Raw genomic sequence first — 16,319 nt, 5'->3', positions numbered from 1 at the left:
ATCTAAGCCAGAATACACGCCCCTGTGGTCTAGACGGGTGCTGGTCGCTCGAGCTCGGGTCGGGAATTCCCCTTCCTCAGCGCCTGTAAAAATCGCGAATTTTCAGTTTTTCGGAGGAGGAAATCGGAAAATTAGATTGATTTTTGAAGTATTGTCCTCAGAATTGTACACGGAATTCCGTAAGTAGCTTTTCAATGAAGGTTGTTTGCTGCTACCGCGTATACCGAAATGTTTTGATGGCACTGACAGTGCAGTGATTGAGTGAACCATGTTTTGCTTGCGCTTGATGCAGACGGTGCACGCGTTTCACTCAACACCCACCATATTTGATCGGGACGTCCACTTGGGAGCGCAATTCGTACGTAAGGAGGATCGGAAGCCTGAAATTACGGTTGAACATGTGATTTCGTGATTTTTGGTTATTCCTCACTGAATCGGTTAGTGCCACCACGGATGATGTATTAGTGAGATGGTGCATCGATGTATTAGTGAATAATACATCCATGGATGGTGCCACCACCCACGACACACTCTCGTCGCTGAACATTTCCAAGAAATGAATCACACAGAACTCTTCAAATGCTTCCATTTTTAATGATTTTACCTTAAAACACAAATAGAAACTTTTTTATTTAATTCTTGTGCAGTGTTGTACAACCACTCAAAATAGTCTCCGTAGCAGTCGGTCACGAGATACTCCGTCTGTATTTACCTCTCCATTTCATTCGTTTATTCATGGAGACCTCCACAGGTACTCGAATCAATATGTATGATTTTTTTTTAAAAAATGTATGTCTTATTTATATACAATACATTTTTTTCTACACATTGATTCGAGTACCTGTGGAGACCTCCATGGTTTATTGCAGTTTATTTTCGATTTCGTTGCCCCGGGATTGAGCCCATTATTTCCATAAAAAGAAGGCGTTTACTCCCGGAACAACAAAATCGGAAACAAACGACACTACACGAAGGAAATCGAGCTGTATTCACCCTTGGAGGAATTATACTGTCAGTATAATTCCTCCAAGATTCACCACATCGGATTGCTAAACATCCAGAAAAGAGAGAAACGTTGTCATACTCGAGTCCCAACTTACTCTGTAGTCAAGCAGAAATAAGTTTCTCCAAGGATGTAGCACCGTGGTCATCCACAGTCTGTCCATGCAAGAATCACCCAATGCATTGTTTCGTAAGTTGCTGCCTGAATCGGGTGTCAATTATTGATGTCAAAATGATAATCTACTTGCTTGAAAAGGGGAAATTTGAGTGCATCATGTTACAAAAACAAGGCTACAATTGCATCTCGTAATACATAGTATGTATCCCACATTCACTCGTGGGTTAATAATATTCAAGGATGAGTCCTAGTATAGTGCAAAACAAGTGTCATTAGGTATATAATGTAGTCCCCTTTGAAATGTTTTACCAAATTATTTTCTAACTAGTAACCCCGTTGGTGCAGAGATGGCCGAGTCTAATCATAATCTATCACAAAATGGACCTGGAGGAAAGAAACGTCAAACTAAGGCATTTTTTCCAAATCAAGAAGAAACTGTTTTACCAAAGAAAAGGCGAGGGTGTGACTCAAGTGAAACATTTCAGGTTAGTGAAATGCCGTAAAAATTATGGATGAAGAACTGAGTCAGATCGCTATCCGTTTTGAAAAACTGTCTGAATTTTAATCTGCTGACATGACATATCCAAATCACGACGACAGCCATTTTAGGAGTCATCTTTGAAAGACCTGGGTTTTTTCAAAGTTTATATACGATTATTATGTTTGAATGTTGCCACTCATATTAACAAATTAAGCTCATAATATTTTTTTTATTTACAGGAACCTTTACCAAGTTGTAGTTATGAAAGGTAAGTGTACACTGTACACAGAGTAGGATTTCAATATTTCATACATGAATTTTAACCATCTATGGCAATGTTCTCCACTAAAAATAAATTGGTTGGCCTAATTTTAATATTAGTTTGCCTACCATTAGCATATTTTTCAGAGCTTGACATTAGGGAATGAAAGAATGTCTTCAACAACAAAAAGGCCTAAAATCGATTAAATTCCTATTTTCTGTAATGATCAATAAGTAAATGAGATACCACAAAAGTATGAAGAATTGTTTTTCCTTTGATATGGGACTGCTTTTATTCTCAACTGTCACACAAATAATGCCCATTTTGGGACAATAAAAATATATTTTATAGTTGAAGACTAGAGTGTATATTATACACTCTAGTAGTCATTTTGTAGTATTTTCTGTATGCCATATGTAGTCTTAATTAGACATGATATAATGAAACAGATCACATGGTAAGAGAAAGTCGACAGTGGACACTTAGCTTTCAGTTAACTAAGATAGACACAAGCTAATGACATCTTGATAGAAGCTATTGAATGGATGTTGGTTTGGTGTTTCTGATTAGTTTCACGATCTTGCAGTTTATTCTGGGGACTTCAATACGAACTTGGTTATATAGGGTGATAATGTCAGCACAACTAAGGCACAGCTATATATCACAGAGGTCATATTTATGCATTATTTGTGTGTATTTGACACTGGGATGTCCATGTCCCTGTGCATACATAATGAGGAGAGAACAAATAGAGGATGTGTGGCATTTCAGCAAGCACTTCAGTAAAGTGCTTAGATTGATCACAGGGCACAATCAATCAATCAATCAATTGATTGAATGATTAATTTTTGTGGTGAAATAAAATTTTCTTGTGTGATATTGATCAATTGACTGATTGATTTCTGTGGTGATATAAAACTTTTTCTTCTTCTTTCCCTGGCTAGTTATGCGATGACCCAGGGGTTTTTGTTTTGTTGATTTTTATTTGAAATGGGAATAAGTAAAAGTAAAAGTTTAAGATGTTATTTTCCAAGGTACATTTTTTGGAGGTGAAGAAAGTCATGTTTAATGTGAAATTTATGAGTCTCGCATGTTTTTTCAACATGAAATGAATTGTATACTGAATATTTGTAATGAACTCCATGTTGATCAATGTATCAATTGTCCAAACATCATGCACTGTATAATGGCACATGTACAATTTACACATGGTTCCATTGAGAGTGGAGGGTCTATGGTGGTTCTGATTTTCTGCATATCACCAACACAATTGAATTAAAAAATTTAAATTTCATTGATTGCCATGTTAATTGTTAATTATTGGTACATTGTTGTATTCTTTCTTTAAACAGGCAACAAACACCAGAACCAATGGATACATCTGCAACTCCTCCCCCATTCATTGATGGACAGTCTCCTGGAAATCTAAGTTTAGGTAATAAAGATGATTTCATTTATATAGACTACAGCTGGCAAGGTGGCTTTTGCCTCTTTGTGCAGTGACTTTATGACATGCATGAGGTCATTTGCTTGCTGATGTGATCTTAAAGGGGCACAATCTGGGTTTATACACTGTTTCTTGTACATTTTATGTATGACACCTCATACTACATGTATTATATTATATAATGTAATAGCCATTGGTGTAATAGAGGACTGGTCATCCCCTCATAGCAAGGCAATAAGTGTTAGATATTGCCCTCACTAGCATGTGTTATATCTATTTACATGTACTTCAAAACAGTTTATCTAGTAATCTTTGTATCTTACCATACCAGGATAAATTGATGATTGGGGATTTCATTGCAAGAAATTTGCTACCATTTCAAATTTATTTGTATCATAATGGTTATTTGTTACTCCCGTGATGAAGTCACCACTCACAGGGTGAAAAGAAAGAGATGTATAAGACAGCAAATAAATTGTGTACCAAACCCTTTTCAGCATTATACATGTATCTTTAGATATGTTGAAAGAATTGGAACAACTGATTCTAAAATTCACTTGTTTTCCTATTTTCCTATAGGAGAAGAAAGTGCAGACGGTGAACCATATTTGTAAGTAAGATGTTTTACAATTCATTTCAGCTAATTTCGTACAGACAGAATTATTTATTTCACCAATATTATTTTTATAGTCCCCCCCCTCCCCCACTGAATGGGGGACTAATACAATGGGCTTTGTTCGTCTGTCTATAATACATCAGTTCACAGACATGCAATATCCAATTTCTTTCACACCTGGCAAATAGGTGACATGTCATACGGATCATAAGCACATCATTTTGTTTCTTGACAAGTGCAATTTTGACTAAATAGCAGCCATGTTTGTAGTTAAGAATCAATATTTACATAATACATAAGAGTACGTCTCCAAGTGTCTAACCCCCTTTTATCAGGTAGAAATTTTCTGATTGCCTCATGACCTTGACCTTCATGGTCATTTATCAAAATCAAGCGATTTCTTGCTTATCGTAGGTACTTTGTCATTTATTTGTTGCCAATTTCTCTTCAGTCATGTCCACAGGTAATAGGACAAGGATTAGTTTTGCTGCTCGTGTCATTTTTTACAGATTGAAAGTGGCCATATTTATATATTACTGCATAACTTGAAAACTTCAATACTTAGAGAGTCCATTCAAGTGTACTATAATCCCACACATAATCACATGCCAGTTTTCTTGTTAGAAAGTTACCTTTGACCTCAACCTTTACCTTCTGGATCAATTATCAAAATTAAGATATTTCTTGCATATTGCTGACAGTCTGTAGCATTTATTCTTGGCCAATTTCTTGCAAAATCTGAAGGTAATGCAGAACAAGAGAATTACATTTTAATATAGCACATGCCTTACTTTCAGTGCTCACATAACTTTTAATTGAATGGTGGCCATATTTGTCTTGGACAATCATGATTTACTGCAAAACTCAAAAACTTTAATACATGGAGATGCCTTTTAAGTGTCCATCCCTATATTATTTGGTGTAAACTATCATTTGAGACCTTGACCTTTGACCATGACTTTAACCTGCAGGGTTTGATTATCAAAATCTAGCAACTTCCTGCATATCACAGAAACTTTGTAGTATTTATTTGTTGCCATAAATTTCTTTAAAATTTTGTCATAATTCAGTCACATCAGTGTAGTATTTGAGGGCCTGTGTTCTCAAAGACTTGTTGTGTTCATTTGACCTTGACTGTCAGACACTGGTATTTAGGTGTGGCCCTGCACTCTCTTACATCTTGCACACATTTGCAATACATAGTAAGGGAAATACAAGGATGCATTATTGTAATGTTGGTGCTCATATAATTTCACTTTTCATTTTGTTGTAAAAATTCCATGTTTTGTCCAGAGTAGCTCAGGAACCATAGGGCATTGAAACTTTAATGTACAATGTAGTAAGGCGTAAAACAAAACTGTGTGGTTCTGATTACATACAATTTTAAAAAGTTAGGGTAGGTAAATTTTTTATTTTATTTTGGTTTTTTTTCATGTGTGACAGTATCTAGTTCAAGTTTTCCATTGTTTTCCATATGGTCTCTGTGTTGTTTATTTCTTCCTATCAGATGTACAGCCATTACAGATTGGAAGAATAGTTTTATATTGTCTTTTTAAGTTGATGTCAGTTTCTACATCTACTATTTCTTGCAAGATCACACAATTTTTGTGATTTTATTTTTTCTCAAATATGTAAAAAAAAAAGTTTCTGGTCAGCATGAAAAAGCTAGGTGGGGCAGGCTAAACGGAACCAAACAACTTTTTTATTTGGCCTAATGTACCTTGGAAATTGTAGGTGCATGAATCACTTCTTCTTTTTGTGATCATATTTGGTGAGAAAGGCCACAATATGTAATGTAATACTGTAAAACGGGATTTTTTCGCGACTTTCGCAAGAACCAAAAAAACGCAAACATTTTATGCACGCAATTAAATCTCTCAATGCCTCATTAAATATTCATGTTAAAGTCTCATTAAATATTCATGATAAATTTTCAAAAAGGCAACCACTAAAAGTGACAGCCTTTTCTCGATCGTGAATCAGTATGTACATGTACTGTATTTTGACTTCTAATGAGCTTTCGAAAGCAGTGCATGGATTGGAAGAAGAAAATAAAGCGATTCGTGAAAATTGGAGGATTGTTGTCATTAACTTAAACGTTTGACCCGATTACGATGTTTGCACGTAACATCTCATTCTTTCAGTTCACACTACATCATACATGCCTCCAACATGTACACTCACTCGTTCTCAAATAAAGCAAAAACCAAAAAGTCACTTACTGGGTATCATGGTGTATTAATAATAACTTATCTTGCTCAAAAATATACATTTACATGGAATAAATAATCACTGAAAGTTAATGTCTTATTGTCCGTTCTTGTGTATCGAAAAGTTCACTCATGTTCGCCATACTAAAATAAAACTACGGTCGATAAGAAAATGAAGTTAAAAATCTGATCGGTAAAATACCATTTACTGTGTTTTCATGATGAAAGACCATTTTCAACAGCTTCCTTGATACCTGCCTTTTCAAAACCACTGATAATCAAATTTGGTCTTTCTTCTTGATATTATCAAATGAACGGAGCAACCAGTTTGCATGAATCGGCTTCAGCACAGAAAGACGAAGGTCGATATCAACTGTGTCTGGTGAATTTCCATGGTCGAGATGTTTCCTGACTTGTGCAGAGTACCATCCATTAAAACAGTCCCTCAGTAGTTCTTTGAAGTTCACCGATGCAGTTTGCGGGAACGAAGATTGGGACGATGTTAGCAGATTTCAACTTGTCGAGAAATTCTTGATTTTGATGTGCTCTGAAAACATAAAAAATCTTCAAGGCACGCTGACTTTCTTGTACTTGAAAAGTTGTTCTCACCTTCTGGATGTATGGAAGTAAAATTTGCTCGGCATACCGCACCATTATCGTCGAATTACTCCAGTGGTTTGTGGTTTGGTGAGTGGTGAATGTCCCAGTTGGCCGGAAATTTGAAGGGCGGGTGACACTGTGACGTCTTTCCAGTGTAGAGTACTTGAGCTGGTAGCACGTCTCCCCTTAACGAACAGCAGAGGATGACGGTGATCTCTCGCTTGTCATTCAGACCTGTCACTTCAACTTGCTTTGCGCCTTCACATGCCATTGTCCAGTTACCAACAGGAACAATTCTCACACCAGTTTGATCGAAATTGATGACCAGTTCAGGAGGGATGTTTTCATTCTTCACGATGTCTTCGATGTGCTGAAGGAAATCGGTTTTTACCTCGTCAAAGTTAGCTGGGAGTTTGCGTGCTGCCTTTGTCGCTTTCCGCTTTACGAATCCCATTCTGGTGAGAAGAGATTCAGCCCAGTGACGGGTAAGAGTGAGATGACCACCGTATTCACTTAGCATGCTTCGATTGTGGTGAAGGACGATTGCCCTCGCAGCTGAAATGATGATTCGCCGATTGATGATTCCACCCTCCTGTCGGTAACCATGGATGAAGGTTTGGATTTCGTCATCTAGTTTGCCGAGTAGTAAGGGTCGACCTCGCTGTCCGTGTTGTAGTTCGGTCACCTCTTTTTCTTTTGATTTCGACTTCTCCTTCAGGTACAGTTTCTTCATGGATCGGACTGCACTTTCAGGCACCGTCTTCCCAAGTTCTTTAGAAAACTTTACCACTGCTGCCTTGTTACCATTCTCCGCAGCAAATCTACCAATTTTCGCCCGAACGTCTGGTGTGTAATGGTCATAGGTACCACGCTTTCTCTTACGACTTGGCCCGGCATCTCATCTAGTACTTTGGTGATTTCTTCATTTGCCCTAGCTGCCCCTTCAGTGATCGATGGATCGGGTAGGCCTGGTTTTGAACTCGGCTGAGCGGGTTTCAAGTAACGCCACATGATTCTAGATGCAGGAAGTCGGATCGGAGTGAACTGCTATCGGTTTTTAAACGCCAAGAGTTGAACACAGAGTGATGTCAAATCTCCCCAAAATAGTTGTATTTATACATATTTGTCATTTCAACTTTTCCGAAAGCTTTCATATTAATAGGAAAAAATGCTAAAACAATAAAAATTTAAAAGATTTCACAGCTTTGCTTTCACTTATGACATGTTCGGTGCAGTGACAAAAGGAAGTTCAAAAGACGTCATAAGATCAAAGGTCGTTAGTTTTCTTTGTGTGCCGTTGTAAACAAATACAGTCGCATGGCGACTGTGGAAAATAGTAATCATGTGTCAACGTTAACTCCAAGCAACCGATCGCGCACAATGCAGACTAGGCTTACACATTTATAACACTATAAATTAGACTAATTAGTGAGTGTTAATAATCCTCAGTTTACTAGTGCTAGTATGTCATTAGACTGGTGAATACACTGTCACATTAACCATGGAAGTGGGGTTTATACTTCCATGCATTAACATAACTTTTTCCTTTATCATGACCGATAATCCTCCATTGTCTATGCTTTGACCAAAACGCAAACATTTCCCGTCGCTAAATACTTACAAAGTAACAAAACGCGAAAATTTCCAGACGTGAAAAAATCACGTTTTACAGTAGCTCAGATACAAAAGACACACACATCTTTCAAGCATCTACCTGTATAAAATCATATATGACCTTTCTATAAATACCTTCCATATTTTGAAAGTGACCCGGAGCAAAATTAATTTAAAAATCAAAACCTCTCATCTACATATTTAAAAGTCTTACTGAAATAGAGTGGTGATTTTTGAAGATATAATTTGTTTCACGTTACCAATGTATACATACATTTATTTGAAATAGTACGAAAGAGCTACATGTAAAAATGAAAAGAGTGGACCTACTTCAATCATGAGATTGCATTGTTATGCATATATGATATTACAGTATCAGTTTTGGCAGTAGTCCTTCTAACAGCTATTGACATTTCATGGCTTTTCAACATCAGGAAGTATTAAAACATGAAAACAAAGGGAGCACTCCAAAATATATATATTAAGAGACATTAGTATACAATTTGTGATGTGCCTGTCATTCCTTCCATATTCCTTCTAATTTCTAATTTATAGTGACAGCAAAAATGTAGCAGAGAAGATACTGGTGACTTCGTTAAAGGATAACCCATCAAAGAAAGAAAGAGAAAAGCAAACACGAATGATTTGTAATCAGCTGTGTGCACTAGCAAATTCTGGAGGAGGAATTGTGAAGATAGAGAATAAGTACAAGGAGCCCTTTGATAACTGGCTGAAAAATATTCAAATGTGTTTGGAGAAGGCATTGGAACCTCAAAGTTGGGATAACTGCTTTACTTTGGAAGGGACACATGAGAGTCCTTATGTGTTCATCTTTGTCAAGAAATCTTTGCATGTGTTGACTGTAGACACTGAATGTTATGGCACCTCTGATACTGAAGTCAAACAGAAAAATACAGCAAATGTTAAAGAAGTTATGAAAAAACCCACACCAAATGATGACTACATACAATGCCCAATACAAGATCTTCAACGCTTGCCCAAAAGCTTGAAGTTTGGCCAACCACCTGAAGACCTTTGTGAAAGAGAACAAGTACAGTTTAAAGACATAAACAAGGATAGCAATCTAATGCCTATGATCGGGAAAAACATTTCTGGCTTTGCAAATACAAAAGGGGGACACCTAATGCTTGGGGTGAAGGAAGAGAGGAAGAAATACAAGGTAACTGGAAGATGCTTAAATGCTGATTCTAAGGAAACACTTGAAAGGGATATCACTGAAGAGGTTGGAAAAATGGAATGGGGATTTCCACCAGAAATGGGAAAACACTGGTCTATACAGTATATTCCTGTGGTAGGTTCTACTTGTGGCTGCAACAATCACGTTGTGGTTGTCATCTCAGTTGCCAAAATAGCTGGGTCAAAAGGAGTCTATCGCCGTCAGCCCAAGAGCTACTATGTTGATGGAGATGGTGAAATGAAGGAAAGAGAGTTTGACGCGTGGAAAGAAGAAATGATGAAAGATCGTGAAATAGGTAGGTCTTATCAATGGCACTAAATGTAATTGATGCATGTTGTGCTGTAAAATCTATTTTATATTCATTCAATGGTATTGTGAATTTCAAACACATTCCAGGCTACACATGATGATGTTGTCAAGGACAAAATGTCAACAGTAGTTGTGTGCCTCTTCATCTCATCCCCATTGTTTTAACCATGGCCTCACTTCTAGTTATTGGTGGACACTATTCAATATCAATGAAGTTGTTTGCAATCTTGTTTGTCATGATCACGGTTAAACTGTTAGCAGTTCTCCTTAACCATCACTATGCATCAACTCATAAACAAATATACTACTATATCTGTGTTTGTGCATGGGCATTGGTGAAGCTTGGTGTCATTCACCAATGCCTGTGGTGTGTATTGTAAATGACTTTAAAGTCAAAAACCACCAGACCGATTGCTGCGGTATTTGATGGGAACATTAATAATATTTATCAAATGAAAATAGTGGCCCCAAAGATGTGTGTTTTAGGTCAAGAACCATAAGTTTTGGCCAAAAATATGCAAAGTGATATGCAAATTACCTCCAAAAATGTGTCTTTTTGGTCAAAAATTTTTAATTCCAAAATTACTGAGCAGATTGGGCAGAAATTTAATGGAGATGCATTTGGGGATGTGTAGATGAAGATGTATTCGCGACATGATGATACCATCAGTGATATGCAAATTAGGTCTAAAATATCAATTTTGGTCAAAACTTACATCTCAGAAAGTGCACCGTGAATGGAGCTGAAATTTGATATGGATGTTTCTGGATGTGTAATATTCTGCAGATATTGTTCAAAATATTTTGACAAATCAGGCCCTTAGCAACAGTCAAACGATAACAACAAAAATAACAACAGGACTGGATAGGCAAGTGAATAAAGATTTAAAATATTATTTAGATATGCCTAGCAACAAGATCATGCCCATACCAACAGGCAAGTGACGATGTATATTGCAAAGATTACAATAGGCAAGTGGATTTATAAACATTCAAAAAATGATGAAACACCTTTGGTGCTATTTTTACTTGTACTCATTTGAAATACATACTGGTTGTCATTCTAAGTTATCATTCTAAGGTTCTTGAGAGTTTTAAGTTTCATTTTTATCTCCCGTAAGGGTACGGGAGGTATTACCAGATTTAAACTGAATGCCTCTCGTAAGGGAATCACTAATTATGCAAATAACTCATTAAAATAAAAGAACCATGGTAACAGGCTTTGTTTTTGGACAAGCGTGCTTTCTTAAGTTAATGTATGTGACAAATTATACGGAATTTGAAGAGTGCATGATACTGCTTAATTACTGAATATCGTTCATTATTGAAAATACTCATTAAAAGGTAAAAGTTGTAGCAACAAACTTCATAGGACAGATGCGTATTATTATGGTTGATATATGTATCATATACGAAATTTGAAGCTTGCATTTTTAAGATACAACGTAGTTACCTAAAATCATTAATTATGCAAATTTGTCATTACAACTGTATGTTATAGCACCAGATTTTATAGGACATACCTGCTTTGTTGTGGTTAACATTATGTACTAATTTGCATTGAAATTGAAGTATGCAGTCTTAAGATATAGCCTAATTACTGAAAATCATTAATTATGCAAATTATTCATTAACACTGAAAGGTATATCTTACGATTGCATACTTAAATTTCAATACAATTCAGTACATACATTAACCATAACAAATTGTGTATTTCCTGTAAAGTTAGTTGACATACCTTACAGTGTTAATGAATAATTTGCATAATTGATGATTTTCAGTAATTAGGCTATATCTTAAGACTGCATACTTCAATTTCAATGCAAATTAGTACATAATGTTAACCACAACAAAGCAGGTATGTCCTATAAAATCTGGTGCTATAACATACAGTTTTAATGAAAAAATTGCATAATTAATGATTTTAGGTAACTACGTTGTATCTTAAAAATGCAAGCTATTTGAGTTATTTGCATAATTAGTGATTCCCTTACGGGAGGCATTCAGTTTAAATCTGGTCATTATTTTGGACAATTATTTCTATTATTTCTTCCTTTTGCAGACAACTTAACAAAAGAACTACAAAAGTACAAATTAGTTGGGAATGGTCGTGTCCTCACTTTAGAAGATTCCATTGATCAGATTAGGGATGGCATCTTTGAAGGTAAGATAAATTTCTTGCTGAAGTTTAACATTTTTAGTAATAAATCCGTATGTCACATTTTATAGCGCATATATATGATGACAGTTATTCCAGCACTGCGTATTGGTGAGGGACTAGGTCATCACGGTGAATCACCCACTGCGCAATTTGTTTCCTGAGCGACTTGACCCACAAGAGCACCTGACATACACATTTGTTCAATTACATCCAAACAACATGTGTGGTTGGGGGGTAACTCACCATTTCCATTTCTCTGCCTTGTATGTCTTCCTTATTTATGAACTACTACAGTTTTATTTAGAGATTTTCCATGACATTATTGAGGGTTGCATCTTGATGGTCAAATGGTAAGAGTGACTGCTTGGAATCTGCAATTGGAACATTCAACTTCAAGCTTCACTGCTGCCAATTTTTTCTGAATAGCTAATTCCTTAAGGAAAGACTTGAACTGCGATTGTACCATAGTCAACCAAGCTGTATAATAGGTGACCTCTTAGGATGGAGGTTGCAGGTTGCCATATGATTATGAATTCTTCAATCCTGCACTCACCGAGGCTGCTTGCAATGGATTTTATGTTTCTCAGGGAGCTGAGGAAATAAAATGTATATTAGGCTACTTGTACCAACATTGCCAATAACTGCAGAGTGCTATGATCACAACATTCACTTAACGAAGACACTTTATAAATGTGTAGCACATTGAATATAAAACAGACGTAATGAAACTGGGATCTGCTGAGCTGAGAGACTTTAAGATAAAGGTTATTGACAGATGTCTAGCTTAAAAGGACATCTTAGTTTATATGGGATGTGGGAAGCTAGTGATGTATGAACCATCTCTTCTTGATTTGGCCAACTACAGTGATTATAATTAATGTATGATGTTATGATTCACCTCATTAATATTGATATTTTGTATCGCAGTGAAATTCACCTGTTGTTTCCATGAAAGTGTTGTGCCACTAAAATCAATTTTTTAGTGGCTTAAAGTCCAGGAAAGTTCATATCACATGTATGCTTTTATAATGATAAAAATTTTACTGAAAAAATGAGAATGAAATAAAATTAGCATGTTCAAGTGATTGGCCAAGCCAGTGAAGGATGTAAAGTGTAGACAAGTTCAGCTAAAAACATGCAGAGAGAGATTTAAACAAAAATGAATGTAACTTTCCGTTTTGTTTGTATTTTGAATCAGCAAAAGATGGCGTCAAAATTTGGCCAACGAGGACATTTTTCGACCAAAAAGATGGCAGCAACAATCAAGATGTTTTCTGCATATTAGAAGAATATCTGAAAGAAAACAAATTGAAGGGTGTGGCAGTCTGTGTCAAGTCACTGTGGGATGTAGTATTTAAGGAAAAGAGACCTGAAGATCATACATCTGAAAAACTGGTTTGTGATATCTTACTTTGCATTAAAGAGAAGGGCCTGTTCTTACTTACTGTGTGTAATGGAGAAGATGAGAAGATCAGGAAGTATAATTTGGAAATGGGCAAGTGCTTGAAGAGTAAGCTAGCAACAATAGGAGACTGCATAGAATGGTTTGCCATCCATTGCCATGTTCTGGATACAACAGCTGCAAGATCATCAAAAGAGATGTTTCGACAAAATAGATTCTATCCGGCACAATATCAGGAGATGTCTACAGAGAAGTACATATCACTGACGACATGTCTAACTCTACTATTATCAGCTGTACAGACACCACTTGCAACCAAAATTGGTTGTTCCTTTCTGAATACACTGACCCCAGAACAGTTCAACCTACTTTGGGAAAGTTATGAAGAGCAACGCATTTTATGGATCAAAGGGCCTGCTGGTACTGGTAAAACACTTATTGCCTTTGAACTGATGAAGAAACTTCAGAAGGAGAAACATCTGAATCGTGAAGAGATTATGTATGTGACTCAGTACAACAGCATTCTCTGGAAAGCTGCGTATGTAAACAATAAGTCATGTTAACTTTCAAGAATAAAAAAAAATGCATGATTTTATTTACATCAATACATGTAGTTAAACCAGAAAAAACTAACATTAATTGATCACAATATGAAGTTTCAAAATTACCAGGAAAGTTCTCTTTGTAATTAGTTAAAGATCTAGAATTTTAGAATTCTCTCAAATTCTTGGCTTATAACCATGGCTACATTCTATGGAGTGCCCTCACGTGGGGGTAAGAGTCATTACCCAGAATATACTGCACCCAATTTTGATACATCTTATTTTATCTCCACACAACCATGACCTCTATAAATGAAGTTTGACAACCCTAAACTTGCAGCAATGTGGCATCTCTGGAACTACATTTTTGCTTGCAAATGCTTAGTTCTCAATTGTTTCCTTGTATATTGCATATTTTATACGAGTTACCACTGTTGGATGTTGCAGTCTCCCCATAACTTAAAGGTGATTCAAAATGCTCAGATTCACTATCGCTAATTTGCTAGACAACATGTTTGTGAAATGCATTCTGGTTTTAAAACTTTTCAAAAGCGTCTGCAAACACCTTAAAATGACCTTTTTTCAGTCACTTCCCTTCGGATTTACTTCAAGAGTTTTCGGGTATTTCCGGTCCCACCTAGACCACAGGATTTTATGACAATGCTGTTGAGTTTTGTTCACCTAGTGACTACGCTCGTCATAGTCTTAGTGCTAACGTGTACCCCTTATGACGTCATAAAATCCTGTGGTCTAGGTGGGACCGGAAATACCCGAAAACTCTCGAAGTAAATCCGAAGGGAAGTGACTGAAAAAAGGTCATTTTAAGGTGTTTGCAGATGCTTTTGAAAAGTTTTAAAACCAGAATGCATTTCACAAACATGTAGTCTAGCAAATTAGCGATAGTGAATGTGTGCATTTTGAATCACCTTTAAAGGAATGATTTCGTTAGCAAATATAGTTGTAAGGATTCAATATTGATTGATGCATTTATTGTCTTTTATTAATTGATGTGTAATTGTCTTGTTTTTACTTATTCTGATTTTGTAGGAAAACTGGTGCTTGTGAAGCGATGACATTAACTCAGTTTGTCAAGAAAAGTGTCAAGTGCGATAAGGTCAAGCATATTATACTTGATGGTGCTCAAAACTTTGAAGAAAAAACTGGCGGTGACAAATGGTTCCCAAAAGCTCAGGAGATAGTTGAGAGAAGTAATGGATACTTATGGATATTTATTGACTATGCCCAGAAGTTAAGACACACTACACTTGCAGAGTGTGGTCTTCCAGGTAAACGAGCAATGCAGCCATGTAAGACTCTAACCAAAATCATAAGAAATGCTTCTGAGATATTTAATTACATACAAGAGAATGGACACTTTGGCGATGAGTATAAGAATGTTATGCTTAGAGTTCCACACAATTTTGCTGGAACAAAACCACTAGTACATTACTACAGAGAAGGCATGTTACAGGCTAAATTATTTGCGCTTCTTGATTTGCTGACTTCAAGGGGCTATTCATATGGTGATATAGCTATTCTAACAGCAAATCTTGATAAGCGAAATAAATTGGAAGAAGAGCTTTTCCGGCAGTCACAATATCCAGTTATGGATGAACAAGCCGATGAAAACAACATAGCATTGGCAAGCATCAGGCGTTTTAGTGAGTTAGAAAGACCCGTAGTAATTGGCATTGACCCAGACACGTTAACAACAGGAGGACAGACTAGACGTCGTGTGCCTAGTCAGAAATATCACGCTCATATGCTGCTTTTGTGTTCAAGAGCAATGGCTGAACTAATTCTGTTGAAGAAGTCACAATATTAGTGGTAAATAAAATACTACTAGACCAGTATATAAAACTATATAAACCATACTAAGTATAGCAGAAAAACTTTGAGGTATTGGTCGATTTACTCCCATGCATACCTTTATATAGTAATTATGCACGTGTAGTTACACTTTGTATAGTGTCGACCAAGAAATCAAAGTCATTATTTTTATGGCAAACCTAGGTGGTAGAATTCTACTGCAAGTACCAAGAATTAAATATTGCAAAGAACCTGTATTTTCAACACTAGCACTATTTTTTTTACATCATTTTAACCAAAGAAGGTCAAGCACAGCTTTGTAGTCATTCAATAATTTACATGTCTCCACCAATTTGATAATTACCTAATCACATAATAAGAATTATGCAAGATGTTTATATATAATATGCATGTACTGTCAGTAAAAAGTCTTAATATCAGATTAGTTTACATGTTTACTATTTTACCGTAAAAGTTTACGTTGTATTCCTTACTAAGTTTTAACTTTAACGAATCCATCTATGAAGTAGTTTGATATCTTCACTAG

At 36.2% G+C, this 16,319-nt stretch overlaps 1 protein-coding gene and 1 long non-coding RNA gene across 2 annotated transcripts; both read left to right on the top strand.

Annotated features, from left to right (window-relative positions):
* The first annotated feature begins 1,467 nt into the window (after positions 1-1,467).
* LOC144433267 (uncharacterized) lies at positions 1,468-3,924 on the top strand. The gene is made up of 4 exons (XR_013480760.1): positions 1,468-1,605; positions 1,841-1,869; positions 3,216-3,298; positions 3,890-3,924. It is a non-coding gene; the product is annotated as an uncharacterized LOC144433267 (long non-coding RNA).
* A 4,276-nt stretch (positions 3,925-8,200) lies between these two features.
* On the top strand, positions 8,201-15,788 carry LOC144433266 (schlafen family member 13-like). The gene is made up of 5 exons (XM_078121574.1): positions 8,201-8,214; positions 8,906-9,843; positions 11,921-12,022; positions 13,218-13,959; positions 15,011-15,788. Exons 1-5 carry the CDS (start codon positions 8,201-8,203, stop codon positions 15,786-15,788), a joined length of 2,574 nt encoding a protein of 857 aa, XP_077977700.1.
* Positions 15,789-16,319: the final 531 nt, after the last annotated feature.

This window comes from Glandiceps talaboti, chromosome 3, assembly GCF_964340395.1.
Source record: "Glandiceps talaboti chromosome 3, keGlaTala1.1, whole genome shotgun sequence".
In the NCBI taxonomy this organism is placed as follows: domain Eukaryota; kingdom Metazoa; phylum Hemichordata; class Enteropneusta; family Spengelidae; genus Glandiceps; species Glandiceps talaboti.
This window is presented reverse-complemented; position numbering and strand designations above follow the sequence as displayed.